This window comes from Crassostrea angulata, chromosome 8 (genome assembly GCF_025612915.1).
Source record: "Crassostrea angulata isolate pt1a10 chromosome 8, ASM2561291v2, whole genome shotgun sequence".
Lineage (NCBI taxonomy): Eukaryota > Metazoa > Mollusca > Bivalvia > Ostreida > Ostreidae > Magallana > Magallana angulata.
The window spans coordinates 28590975-28604958 of NC_069118.1; the positions used below are offsets into that span (position 1 = coordinate 28590975).

The 13984-nt window shown below is 34.0% G+C and overlaps 2 protein-coding genes across 3 annotated transcripts; one reads left to right on the plus strand and one right to left on the minus strand.

Annotated features, from left to right (window-relative positions):
• The first annotated feature begins 1696 nt into the window (after positions 1-1696).
• LOC128157652 (E3 ubiquitin-protein ligase Midline-1-like) lies at positions 1697-6391 on the plus strand. Its single transcript, XM_052820225.1, has 2 exons — positions 1697-1789; positions 4613-6391. The coding sequence occupies exon 2, from the start codon at positions 4620-4622 to the stop codon at positions 6297-6299; it is 1680 nt and encodes a 559-aa protein (XP_052676185.1). The 5' UTR covers positions 1697-1789; positions 4613-4619; the 3' UTR covers positions 6300-6391.
• A 4772-nt stretch (positions 6392-11163) lies between these two features.
• On the minus strand, positions 11164-13984 carry LOC128157655 (uncharacterized). 2 transcript variants are annotated; one of them, XR_008239838.1, is made up of 4 exons: positions 13213-13984; positions 12481-12672; positions 12224-12271; positions 11164-11710 (listed from the first exon to the last, which is right to left on the minus strand). XR_008239838.1 is itself a non-coding variant. In XM_052820228.1 (2 exons), the coding sequence occupies exons 1-2, from the start codon at positions 13400-13402 to the stop codon at positions 12536-12538; spliced, it is 327 nt and encodes a 108-aa protein (XP_052676188.1). In that variant the 5' UTR covers positions 13403-13984; the 3' UTR covers positions 12339-12535. The 2 variants fall into 2 exon arrangements, 1 of the variants encoding a protein (XP_052676188.1); XM_052820228.1 differs by lacking the exons at positions 11164-11710; positions 12224-12271 and having other exon boundaries at positions 12339-12672.

Here is a 13984-nt window from a genome sequence, read left to right on the forward strand (position 1 = left end):
TATGTATAGTACCGATCAGACCCAACCTAACAGAAAGTAAACCCCAACTAAACCCTGGGTTTACTCTGGGTTTACTTCGGGTTTACTAGAGTGGACCCAGAGTAAACCCAAAGTAAACCCAGAGTGCACACAGAGAGTAACCCAGTCAGAAGTACACCCCTGAAAGCAGACGCTAACTATGTATTCGGAATATACAAAGGTAGGAATTACAGAGAGCAGGATGGTAAGCTTAAATACTAGTCTGCTTCACACTTCAGTGCATACAGTTTACCTCAAAAGCAATTTCAAAGTAAATCCATAGTAAACCCCGAGTAAACCCAAAGTAAACCCCAAGTGGACCCAAATTTTCAAAAAGTAAACCCAGAGTAAACCCTAAGTAAACCCAAAAAGTAAACCCGGGGTTTAGTTGGGGTTTACTCTGGTGTTAAGTTGGTCTGATCGGTACTGTACATCATGGTCTTGTAGCGGACAACTTTTGCACTATGCCAGCTGAAATGATTTTGGACAGCTCTGATATACGTTCTGTGATATTGGGTCCCCCGGGTATAGACTCTAGGGTGGGGTCTAACAATCATACAGTTTTAATATATATATATATATATATATATATATATATATATATATATATATATATATATATATATATATATATATATATATATATATATATATATATATATTATATATATCTCCAAGAAAAACCTCAGTGATCGGTGAAATATATATAAAACTTTAATAAATGAAAACACAAAGATCGAGTAAAACATTTGCGCTTTCATTTTCAATACTGTACTGTAAAACATCTGAAGAAAATGAAAGCGCTTATGTTTTACTCGATCTTTGTGTTTTCATTTATTTAAATATATATATATATATATATATATATATATATATATATATATATATATATATATATATATATATATATATATATATATATATATATATATATATATATATATATATAAGAACGTACGTACACAAGATGTCGACGCGAGAACGTGGTCAGTCCGTTGGCAGTGGAATAACGCGTTCGGAGAGAAAAGAAAGAAACAGTTGGACAGAGAACGTTGTAAAATGAGAATCTAAATATTGCAGACCACTTTGAGCGCGGCGGACACGTGTTAGACATGAATTAAATTTTATGTTTACTTTGAGATTGCCGGCTTCTTGCTGTTTTGAGTCGAGTGTCCCAGAAGGTATATTTTTCACGTTTTATTTTATAATTATTTTTTGTCAAATGTATGAAAATAATGGTCAATTGCAAAAGAGGTCGGTGATAAAATCTGTTTAAATGAATTCAAACAACTATGTCGTATTACCCCGTTTACCATGCGCAAATCCACCTCAAGCTTTACTCGTTTATGAATATGCATAGGTAAATCGTTGTTATTCATTTTCAAATTATGGCTAATCCCTCGTTAATATTTATCAAAAAATTCCAATATTTTCTGGGGGGTTTTCATATACCCAGATATGCTTTCCCTTCCTTTGACACTCAATAACACTATAGCTGCATATATAGAAAGACTATCAAGCCTTCTATTAATTTGTTGTTATTTTTTTTGGGGGGGAGGGTGTCAAATGAGCAGACAATGGCTGAATTCTGGTTTGGGGGGGGGGGGGGGTAGATACAAGACTACAATACACGGGGAATAACTCTAATTTGTTTTCAATCCTCTGTCAGGTGACCACATTCCAATACAAGCAGGCTCAGTCATGTTTGCGAACGTCTGCACACTGGATGGATGTCCAAATCCATGAATATCATATAAACAACTATCACAAGGTTTGTATTCCTTATACTTTTAATAATCTAATCAATACATGAAAAATTAAGATCCGACGTGGGTTTTTTTTTTTTAGATAATCATATTTAAACAAAACTACAAAGTACTTTCGTTTTAAATTCAGTTTTGTATTATACCACCAAAAACGTATGTTTACGACCAAATGCTTATCAATTAATACAAGTCGATTATTCTATTTGACTATTGTTTCTTTGGAAATCGTTGATGAAAGCAGAGCGACAACATACAATTATCACACTTTTCGAGTGACCTAAAACACATTGTTTATATATATAATCTTTGATGATTCATGCGGGATATGAAGGTGGCGACATTGCAGAAAAAATTCATAATCTACGGTAGCGGGTTCTGTCAATTTTTTTCTGCAATGATCGCTACTTTCATATTCTGCATGAATCATGAAAAGGAAGCATTTTATTATTTCTATTTACAACTTATTTAAACTAATCATTTAATTGATTATAAAAAGAAAGTAAAATTCACTAAATTACTGCTAATGAACATCAGTACGATAGCTGAAAGAAACTGCCAAATCGTCTCTTGTGATACTTTAAGTCTGACATCATGATGATTTTTTTCGTGCAGTCCGTGATCTTTCTTAGGTCGCTGTAGGTTTCGACCAATCGATAAACGGTGCGTGTTGATTTCAGTAACTATAAGTTTCCGTTAGGAATAGAGGGAACCATACTCGGTAGATGTAAATATATTTACATAATAGTACATGTATTTTCAGAAAGAATTTCATATTATCCGTTTTGATATCATTTAATATTATATAATAAATACGTGTAAGTTAGAGCTATAATATTTTTAGGGTCTTCCGTTTCCGACGGAAGACCCTCTTGTTATTCTATTGTTTCTTTTCCTTATTATTATTTTATTTTTTATTTTTTTTCTGGCTTTTTTCGAACGCTTTTTCTCGTGAACTACTCAACCGATTTGCATGAAATTTACAGGACATATTGAGCATCAAACGTACTTGATATTATAAAATTTTTGGCTGATGACGTCACTTCCGGTTTGAGATTCTGAGGATTTAGTGATTTTTTAAGGACCATTTTGTCCTCGTAACTCCTCAAAAAGTAATTGGGATAGAAACGTGAAACTTTCAGGGATAGTAGATGAATGTCTGTAAATGATCCTATTTATTGGATATTTTGAAAAATGCGCAAAGCGCCGATGCTCGCCCGAGCTCAAAAATTGGCACCAATTTTTTTTACGTAATTTTCGCACATTTTCTGCCCTAGCTTTTAATGTGTAAATATTTTGTTAAGACATGTAATGCAAAAGTTGTTCAAATTTACTACGACTTTCGTTTGATTTCAAGAAAAAGGGGCTGGCTTCTCAAATTAGGGGCCAAAAGGGCTCTAAAGTATTTTTGCAATAAGTCTTTACTGAACAATAATTTGTTATCAATGATAGAAGCAAAAATGTTTATTGTACAGCTGTTTATCTATACAGTACCATACTTAAGTCATATGTTACGTAATTAGGGGTTTCAAGGGGCCAGAAGTCCAAATTTTCGATCATTAATATATGAAAAAGGAGAAATATTTTGAAAAGCATTGTAGAACAAAAGTTGCTTAAAATAATGTTCTGTACAATAGGCCACCTTAAATTTTTTTGTTCATGGCCCCATTTAGGAGATAAAGGGCCGGCCCCTAAAACACGATTGTAAAGATATCCAAAGAACGGTTAACATTTCGTAAACACTTGTTGAACAAAATATGTTTATATTTGCAAGACCTTTCATTTGATATCAAGAAAAAGGGGCTTGCCCCTCCAATTAGGGGCCAAGAGGGGTCTTAAATCTTCTTACAAGAACTGTTTACTGAACAATAATTTGTTATTAATTATAGAAGCAAAAATGTTCATTGTACAGCTGTTTATCTATACAGTATCATACCTTAGTCATAAATTACGTAATAAGGGGTTTTAAGGGGCCAGAATTCAAAACTTTGATCATTTATATCTGAAAAAGGAGAAATATTTTTAAAAGCAATGTAGAACAAAAGTTGTTCAAAATAATGTTCTGAACAATATGACACCATTAATTTTGTTGTTAGTGGCCCCAGTAAAGAGTTAAAGGGTCGGCCCCTAAAATACAGTTGTTTAGATATCTCTCGATAACGGTTAACCATTCGTGAACATTTGTAGAACAAAATATGTTTCTATTAGCGAGACCTTTTATTTGATATTAAAAAAAAGGGGCTGACCCCTCAAATTAGGGGCCAGAAGGGCTATTAAGTATTTTTATAATAACTCTTTTCTGACCAACAATTTGATAAAAATCATTCGCAACAAAGGAGCTTTTATTAAGCTTTATTTAAAACTGAAATCCGTTTTGAAATCGGACGATGCATTACAAAAATATTGGGATTTAAAAATTGAGTTTTCCGGAAATTTTGATTCCACGTTTTTGGTTAAGAAAATAGTGTAATGTTAAAAGTTAAATTAACTCGTACCTAAAATAATTTGGAAATTGTTAATTCGTACTTGAAGACATTAGGGACTTTTTTTGTTAAGTCGTTCTAGAAATTGTAAAGGTTTCTGTTAATTCGTTCTTGAAATCATTCAGATATTCTTAAGTCGTACTAGGAATTATTCGATTTAAAAAAAAAAAAAATATTTTCTTTGTAGTTGGTTTTAAAACTCTGCTTCTTACAGGAACTTCTATCTTTACATTTTGACACCACCGGAAGACCCACTCGTTGCTTTGCAACGAGCTTTGCTCTAGTTCGTGTTTATTTCTCTTGATCAGTGACAAACATTGACTTGGATTTTTTCATTTTAATTTTTAGACAAATTATGGATCCTCATTCTAGTGCCCAGGATGTGCACCGATGTGACCTTTGTGAGACCGCCATAGTACACAGCTACTGTGACTTTTGTCATGTCAACCTATGTAAACCTTGTATATTAGATCATATATTAGATGAATACGACAAACATAAAATAGTTCCATTCAAGGAACGAAGATCAACCCTCGTTTATCCAAAATGTAGGACGCATCCACACAAAATTTGCGATTTGCTGTGCAAGAATTGCAATAACGTATTTGTTTGTTCTTCTTGTACTGCCAGTGAACAACACAGGGAACATGTATTTGTAGATGTTACTGAGGTTTACAAGAAAAAGAAAAACAATATCGAAAAAGACACAGAGGAATTAGAAAATCTTATTTCTCCTAAATATATAGAAATTGCAATGGACTTGGAAAATCAGCTTGCCAACCTGGATGGAGGATATGAGAAACTTACAACAACAATGTCCAAACAAGGAGAGCAATGGCACAGAGAAATCGACATCGTTATCAACAAAATGAAAACTGAAATCAGCGAGATAAAAGTGAAACACAAAGACATTATACAGAAACACTTGGATGAAATCAAACAGATACAGTCTCTGATAAAACAAACATTACTTGCCTTAAACGAAATCGAGAAATCTACTGCAGTAGCTCCTACCATTGAATACATCTCCAAGATCACAGAGTTTAGCAAACTTCCACCAAAGGTTCAAGTAAAACTCCCAACATACATTCCAAAACCGATAGACCGTGAGAAGCTGTATAGTTTGTTTGGACACATTACCCCATTATCTACTGCTACAGAAGAAAATGTCTTGTCACTAAACCAACCAAATACTTCAGTCAGAGAACTACTGGATGAACCAGAGCTTGTTGCCACAATACAGACTGGGTATAAAGGACTACTCGGTGTTACCTGTCTAGACGAAGACAGTGTATGGACGTATGGATTGACCAATAAAATCCAATGCTTTAACATTAATGGTTCATTTCTCCAAACACTCCGGACAAGATCAGGAGCAAGGCCCAATGACATAGTTGTAAACAGTGATGGGGATTTACTGTACTCTGACTGGAGATCTAGGACAGTGAATAAAGTAAAGAATGGACAGACAGAAGAGTTGATCACATTACAGGGTTGGACACCTTATAATCTGTGTGTCACCTCTACTGGTGATCTCCTGGTTACCATGTACAGTGATGATGAAACTCAATCCAACGTAGTCCGTTACTCGGGATCTACAGTGAAACAAACCATTCAATTTGATGATAAAGGTAAACCTCTGTACTCAGGGAATACCAGGCTTAAATACATCACAGAGAACAGAAACCATGACATCTGTGTCGCTGATAATAGTGCTGGTGCAGTAGTGGTAGTTAATCAGGACGGGAAACTCAGATGGAGATACATTGGTCATCCCCCAGTTACCAAGAACCAAACATTTGCACCCCGGGGTATTGCAACAGACAGTCAGAGTTGTATCCTAACAGCAAACGGTTTAAACCACTGTATCCACCTTCTGGATCATAATGGACAGTTTCTCCGTTACATTGATAACTGTGATCTGAAAGATCCTTATGGTTTATGTGTGGACAATAATGACAATCTGTTTGTGTCAGAATGTGATAAAGGCAATGTAAAGAAAATAAAATTTTTAAGAAAGACACCAAATTGGTGACTTATGGAGATAAAGCAGTAACCATTTTCATTATTTTGGCATTTTTTTAAAACTTATTAAAGATATATTAAAAAGGTAGTTAAAATCAAGTCATCATTAAGGTCTTCCGTTTCCAACGGAAGACCTTTCTATTATTGTGCGGGTTAAGATTATTCTTTTTTTTTTTTTTCTTCCTAGACGCGAACTTTGAGGCTTCATATCGTGCTCATTTCTGAACGGTTTTTGCTCTAATTTTCAGGGCTAATGGACTTTACAAAACACTATCTTCATCAATTCATAAAAGTTAGAATTTCCTTTCCGTTAACGAGTTATTCCCCTTTTAAAATTTTTTAGGGCCTTTGGTTTCCAGACAAAGGCTCCGAGACTATGATAGCAGGGAATGGGAATCCAACGAATTTGAATAACAAAGACATTGAAGTTGTATACATCGGTTTTTGTTTTTGGATTTCGTTCCTTATTTAGGAAAAGGTAGGGGGTTAAAAAACAGGATTCGGAAGAGTGCGAAAATTTAGTCATATTTTCCTTTGTATCTTTTAAACAAAAAATAATTTGTCAAAACATGTAGAATAAAAGTTGTGCAGAATAACAAGGGCTTTCATTTGACACCAATAAAAAAGGGCTGGCCCCTTAAATTAAGGGCCGAGAGCCCCTAAAAGTTTTTGCTTAATAACTCAAAAAAGGTTAGGATTTTGATATGGCTGTCGCTGGAAAAGTTGTTTGTTGGGATCTCATCAAGGTCGTAACAATATTATTTTGTAAGTGATTTGTGTAGTATGAGTGTAAAAAGCTTTACATGTTGACATGTACCTGTTTTCATTTGACATGTTAACGAAAGTCTTTGTGCGTACAACTGGCATAAAGTTGCCACAGAAAGTATGCTGGTTTATACAGGAGGCATTAATTTATAAGAATTTTTTTGTTGGTGGAGTACATGCTTTTTTTTAGGTAGGAGTTTAAGTCATTGTTGTTAAGTTCTTATAGTGCACAATCATTAAAAACGGCAATTGGAAAACAAAACATTCTTTTTCTTTTCTATTAAACCACAAAATATGGAATTAAAAAACTCTATGCATTACATTTTATTTATTAACTCCATGCATTTAAAATCTACCTTGAATCAGAGCTGTGTGTGTGTGTGTGTACCATTACGTAAGCTCTCCCTCGCCCGCGGCCGAGAAAATCGGTCACCATGCTCGCGGCTGGACTACCTAGCGGTCAGCGGTTATCTATAAATACACGAGAGCTGTGTCTCTCATATACATGTATGAGTTTATTTAGCCGCGAACTCAAGAATTGGTTTCGTTTTGATTTCACATAATTTTTTATGGATTAAACGATTGGGTGTCAATTAAGAAATCGTTCAGTTAATTAATAAAAGCAATGTCATTCTCAATCTAAAGCAATAATAGACACAGATCAATTGTGGGTTTTAAGTTTAAAATAAATAACTTCTATTTGATATAGAGTATGGTCATTATACTGCAAACTTTTCAAATCTTCCTGGGTTCTGAGCTGTGCCTGTCTGTGCGTTGTACATGTACCTTTACGTAATATACCCTTCGCCCACGGCCGATGAGATCAGCCACGGCTGCACTACCTAGCGGTAATTAAGCGGTTATTTAATACACAAGATTCTCACACCGCGACGCACACTTACATGCATATGAACGTGTTTGAGTTAATATAGCCGTAAAAACAGAAACTGTTTTAATTTAATGCTATAAAAGTTTGTCCATCTTGTATTTATTCAATTGAACATTTGAGTGTAAATGAATATTAATGAGCGATATTACTCCAAATTGTAAACATCGTAAGAAATAAATTAATGGTTAGTTTGTTTATGTAAAATATTTTAAAAACTGCACAAATAATGTTTTTAATCAACCCCCCCCCCCCCCCCACACACAAATAGTAAACCATCCCTCGCACATGGCTGAGGAGAACCGGCGCGAGTGGACAAGTAATCCGCGGTCGGTTCGTGTTCTTCTACATGTACCTTATCACGCGTTCATGTTTCATATTTTGCACGGACACAACAATATCTTATTATGTTTTCAACTATTATATTTGTTTAAGATGAAAAGATAAATTCATTAAACTTGTACAGTTGATTAAGCATTGATATATAGATAGCGTACAAGGTAGTTTAAAAATCAAATTATTATCAAAGTTCCATGTAACATGTTTGCGGTAGGTGCTAGCGCGATAAAAAAATGTCCTGAATTGAGGCATTCAATGATTTAAAAAAAAATTCACATGAATTTTAAACAACTTTAGATTAGATTCTATCGGTCACATATTAATCACTTCTGTATAGTTTTTCTACATGGTCGTTCGTTTCTTTGTAGAAGCGAACTCATTGCTGCCCCCCCCCCCCCCTCCCGCCCCGCTGACAGGAGCTCTCGCTGGATGTTTTTAATTGTCAAAACGATATCAAGATCTATCGAAAATCATTTTTGGTGGCTTCTTCTCATGTGTACATTTTGTTTCACTTTCCCACCCGTTTGTTTATTCGGTCAGTCTGTGTAAATTCAATCGCCACGTGCGACCGAGAGTCTTGTGTCGCTTCAGCGCACAACTGAAATCGGTTTTTCAGTATTCGGCGGGATTTGATTTTTCTGCTAACATTAGTATTTTTATTAGTTTCAGAGATTACGATGTAAAAACACAAACAGTAAATACACCTAATATTATTTACATTGGTGATGTTGAAAAATATTTAAAATTAAATTAGTCACATTCGTAAGATAAAAATGTTCTACGAACAACCGATTATTTTTTCCTATGTCGTATCATTCGCGCATGAATAAGCATGTTCTGTACATGTACCTCAGAAAAAATTGAAATGATTACACAAAAAAGAAAGTTGTAATTAGTACTTCGGAATTTTTTTTTCTGAAAGTAATTTCACATTGTATTGTAAAGAACAAGAAATAAAAATGATTTAAATTTATGACTCAATATTCGTATATATTACCGGCGCTTCGTACATGTGTAACGGCGTACAGTGTATTATTAATAGATTATTATAATCTGTTCGAATTATTACCATGCGTAAAGATTCCCATAATAATTACTAGTAATTGCAAGACTGTGTACATCGTAGGCAAATCCCTGTGTGTTAATTACTTCGAAGACTCTTTGTTTTCCGTTAAATTAACAGTGGTTTAAATAATTTTCAGATAATTAATAAATTTTATGTCATTTAAATTGTATGCTTCATCAAATACTGATTCCGATTACCTTGAAGTCATTAATTTTCCTTTGGCTATTGACAAAAAAAGAGACGCTTGACCATCCAATGAAAACAAATACACAGAGTTTGATTTTAAAAAATTAAGTGAAAGCTTAAAACATTTTGATTTTACTGTGTAACACCACAGAAAACAATACACAGCCAGTGGTGTCACTTAACAGGTGCACAGGTAAAGCACCCAAGCCACGTCCAGTGAGTCGTGACGAATTCTGTATGGCCAGCACTGAGCACGGTCGGTAAAAATCAAAGTGAGTATGGAACACTGAGTGTTTATACAAGCTACCGAAAAAAGTGAAGCTCGAGGAAAAAGTGTAAAAGCAAACAAATTAATTAAGGTCTGTATATAAAAATTACATGTATATCCTATATTGTATAACTTTAAAGCGTTTTAAAGAACGATTGTGAAAATTTCTTTGGCCGCACGCCGTCGACAACATGCACATGGATAAGAATGACGTAGCTTATATCAAACTAAATTCCCTAGCATGGAGTCCGAGAATACGGACATTAAATATTTTGAAATGCGTACAAATGATCACTTATGAACATGATGAATTTAGATGTAGTGTAAAGGAAAGGGAACGAAGGCGAATGCTTAGTGGAAAAGTAAAACGTCTAAGGTAAAGAATGTTTCACACTGAGTAACCATGAAGAAAGTAAATTTACAACCTATGTTTAATTCCAGGAAGATTCGGCAAACTTTGAATCGATTATTAACGGTAACACTTGTAATAAAAACAGTTTCTTAAATACTCGTACAGTCTTCGATGTTTGACATTATTTACCTTATCCTATTACTGGTCTATATATAGACATCGTTGTTCCCTGGTTAAAGAATTTCAAAACACTTCAAAGTTTCATAAATTTATAAGGTATACTATACCATGTCCCGAGTTTTTTCTTCCACCACTTTTTGCTTGATATTTCAATAATAGTAAATACCTTTGTGCTCAAACTACGTTCATCAACTTATATGAAAAATGTCTAGATTATATGTGTTGAAACGCCCCCTCTACCGCTTCAGGTTTCAATACACATCCCAATATTGAAAGTCTACGGGGATTTTGCATTGCATAAGCCATTAATAAGCCCAGATGATAACGTTAAAAAATTGCGCGAGGTATCCCGAGTACTTCCGAATGGAGAAAAGATGTAAACATTTCCCATTATAAATCTCCGTAAGAAAATTGTTTTCGTTCCTGTGAAATTTTATGAGTGAAAATTGTTCAATGAAGATATCTTGGATATATTCCCTTTCATCAATTTCAGTTGTGTTTCTTTCACAGGTATGTGTATTTTTATTAAAAATCATCAAAATTTGATGGAAGCAATAACTTGGGATATACTATAGACCGTGATTTGTCACTTTATACTATAACTATTGTTGATAGATAGTTCACTCATCTGCGTCATCTATAATTTACTCCATTAACCAGTTAACTCTCACTCTCTCTCTCTCTCTCTCTCTCTCACTCTCTCTCTCTCTCTCTCTCTCTCTCATACATTTTCAACTCGCAGCAACAACGGAAGACCTACTCGTGGCTTTGCCACGAGCTCTGCTCTAGTTTTCTCATTATATTACATATTATATACGTGATTTAATACATGATTGTCGAGTAAGTTGAGTTTTTATTTGTTTTTAATGATTTTTTTTTCAACTAAATGTCCAAGATTTATTGTATCTTAATCTTCAAAACATTAAGATTTTTAAAAAACAAACTCAACCCAAAGTTTCCCAATCCTTGGGATCTACAGAACAATTAAAAAATTTCAATATTTTTAATGCATAAGATTTTTTTGACAAAATATACATGCATAGTGTTCTATTGGTATTGCACTAAAATTTTTAAAATGAATGACAAATACGGAATTGAGAAGTATTTATATGTCAAAATTATTTATAACCTTTTTCAAAATAATGCATGTACTTAAATATACAAAAACACCTAGTCCAATTAATATATATATATATAAATATATGTTATTGTACTTGTGAGATACAGTTAATAGATTAGAACATCTGAAAATTCACATAATGTCCTGTACTTGGAACAACTTTCTAAAGGAAAGCGGCCATCACCTCCGTCTGCGTTTCCTGGACGCTGGTTCACTCAGTCATTTCCTCTTCCTGTTCTCAAAGTCACCAGAAATCTTCCTATGCATGAAAACAAAAATTACATTTATAATCATTCAACATAACCCCAACGTTATCTCATCCAAAATGAGATTCTGGATCATCCTGGTGATGCTGTGTTTCTAGACTAATCTTATAATAAATAAAACCCAAAATGTGTTTTTTAAATTTGTAATTCAAACATATACCAGGTACCGGTAAAAAAATATTTTATCTCATTGAAAGATGTATATCAACCAACTACTGTTAGTGTAAAAAGTTATCGCATTCAAAATTAAAAAAAAAATTCTTCACTCTACATGTAAATCAGCGTGTTTTAAAGATACCGATAAGTGCATTTTAAGCCAAGCTTCTGTGAAATTTATTTTCAAAAAAATCATAACCCAAGCAGTCAAAGGCAGTGCAAATGGTGCTAAATATATGATGAAAGCTATTTTAAAATTAAGTTAAGTATCATTTTTGTAAACACATGCTACAAATATTAATTTGAATACATGGAAAACACTGAAACATTGAAAAGAAACAAATTCAAACCTTTTAACAGGAAGTGTTGCAGTTTTTTTTATCTTCCCCTTCCATATTCTAAGTAGAGGTAAGAACAAAACATATAAATGCAATTGAAAATCTGACTGAAGAAAAACTACAGGAACCTAAAATGTCTAGAAGCAAAAATTATTATATTTTTAAAAAAATTGTTATAAACAATGTTTAAAAGAACAATTAAATACAATAAATATGCTGCACATATATACTGTATATGTACTGCTACAATGCTTGGAAATAGAAGTCACCTTTAGATCTTTGATGGGAGAGAAGACTGCGGACAAATCACTACAGTTGGCCTTGTCACTCTAGGTAGAAATGCTTGAGAGATGGCGGGTCCTCGATGTGGAGACACCCACCGCTCCACTTAGTGCCGGCCACAAGATGGAAATCCACATCATACTCCTTCACTGGTGTCTCATATATATGGAGACTGTCACCTACAAAACATGCAATACATGAAATAATAATGTAATAATGTAATAATAATGATATTATCTTAATAAATGTGGACATTTAATGCAAATAAAACTATGACCATCTCTCTCTCTCTTTCTCTCTCTCTCTCTCTCTCATATATTTGACACTAAAACTGATAAATATACTCATTCGCTCTAAATTATGTAGAGCATATAACTGATATTATATAAGGAATAAGGAATCATTCTTTGAGTATCATGAGGTGATAATTTGGGTCGGGGCGTGATCAAACCCAATAAAGCCCGAAGGGCTTAATGATAGATTTTATCACGCCCCGACCGAAATTATCACCTCATAATATTCAAAGAATGAATCCTCTTTACTTATATTTATATAATCTTAGGCCATCGTACGATTAAATATTTAAATATAAATAAATAAACCCCGCTGGCGCCTCGATTTGGCGTCGTTTGTATTATGAGTTATATAGTACAAAATCGATACGTTGTGTTATCACAGGGAAAGACACTGGATAATGTAAATATACTAGATTATACTACCTTTATCTGGATTTTCAGATTTTCCAGCCTCATTTTGTTCATCAGAAGTCTTTGATTTTGACTTTGGCGTTGTCTGCAATGATGCATCAACAGACCCATCAGCAACAATACCAACACTTTTGTTTGTCTGATCTTTAATGGAGATGTGTTTTTCTCCATTAGAACTCTCCATCAGATTGTCATCTTTCATCGTCTCTTTCTCTTTATCTTCTAACCAAGTACTTGGTTCAAGTTCTACTTATTCATCCTCCTCATGAATACCATGTTCATCCACCATTTCATCTTCAATATCAATATTCTGACTACGCTTTAAATTCTTTTTCCTTTTGAAAGTTCCCTCATTTTTATATGACTTGGATTTAGAAGGGCCATTTTTTCTTGGAAGAGTCAACGAGATGTCAGCTTTATCCACCATGTTCAACAAATCAGGTTCACTCCTTTCTGCAGAGCCTTCATCCGGGGCAATAAAACGTAGTCACGCTCACTTTTGCTCTCAATTTCACTATTTCAAAAGGAATATGTAAGTGGAAAGTTGATACCTTGACCACAAGTGAAATAATCAAATTTATAGGGGACCAAAACCAGCATTTTTTTCTGATCTGGACCCTCGACCCAATTTTATAAAGAGAAAGGACTGACGTATAAGAATGTCTGACCGCTCGGTCTGACAATAGGCCCGTGAGTGTTCCCGGTCTCCTTGGTACATGTATTATACGCTCTACTATAAACTGATAAAGAAAGCTTTGCTAATTACATTATATAGGGTAAATAG

Coding starts and splice junctions, on each gene's coding strand:
- LOC128157652 (XM_052820225.1), top strand. CDS start 4,620: ATGGATCCTCATTCTAGTGCCCAGGATGTGCACCGATGTGACCTTTGT.
- LOC128157655 (XM_052820228.1), bottom strand. CDS start 13,402: ATGAAAGATGACAATCTGATGGAGAGTTCTAATGGAGAAAAACACATC. Junction 12,673..13,212: donor ATCTGAAAATCCAGATAAAG/GTAGTATAATCT, acceptor CATGTTTTGTAG/GTGACAGTCTCCATATATAT.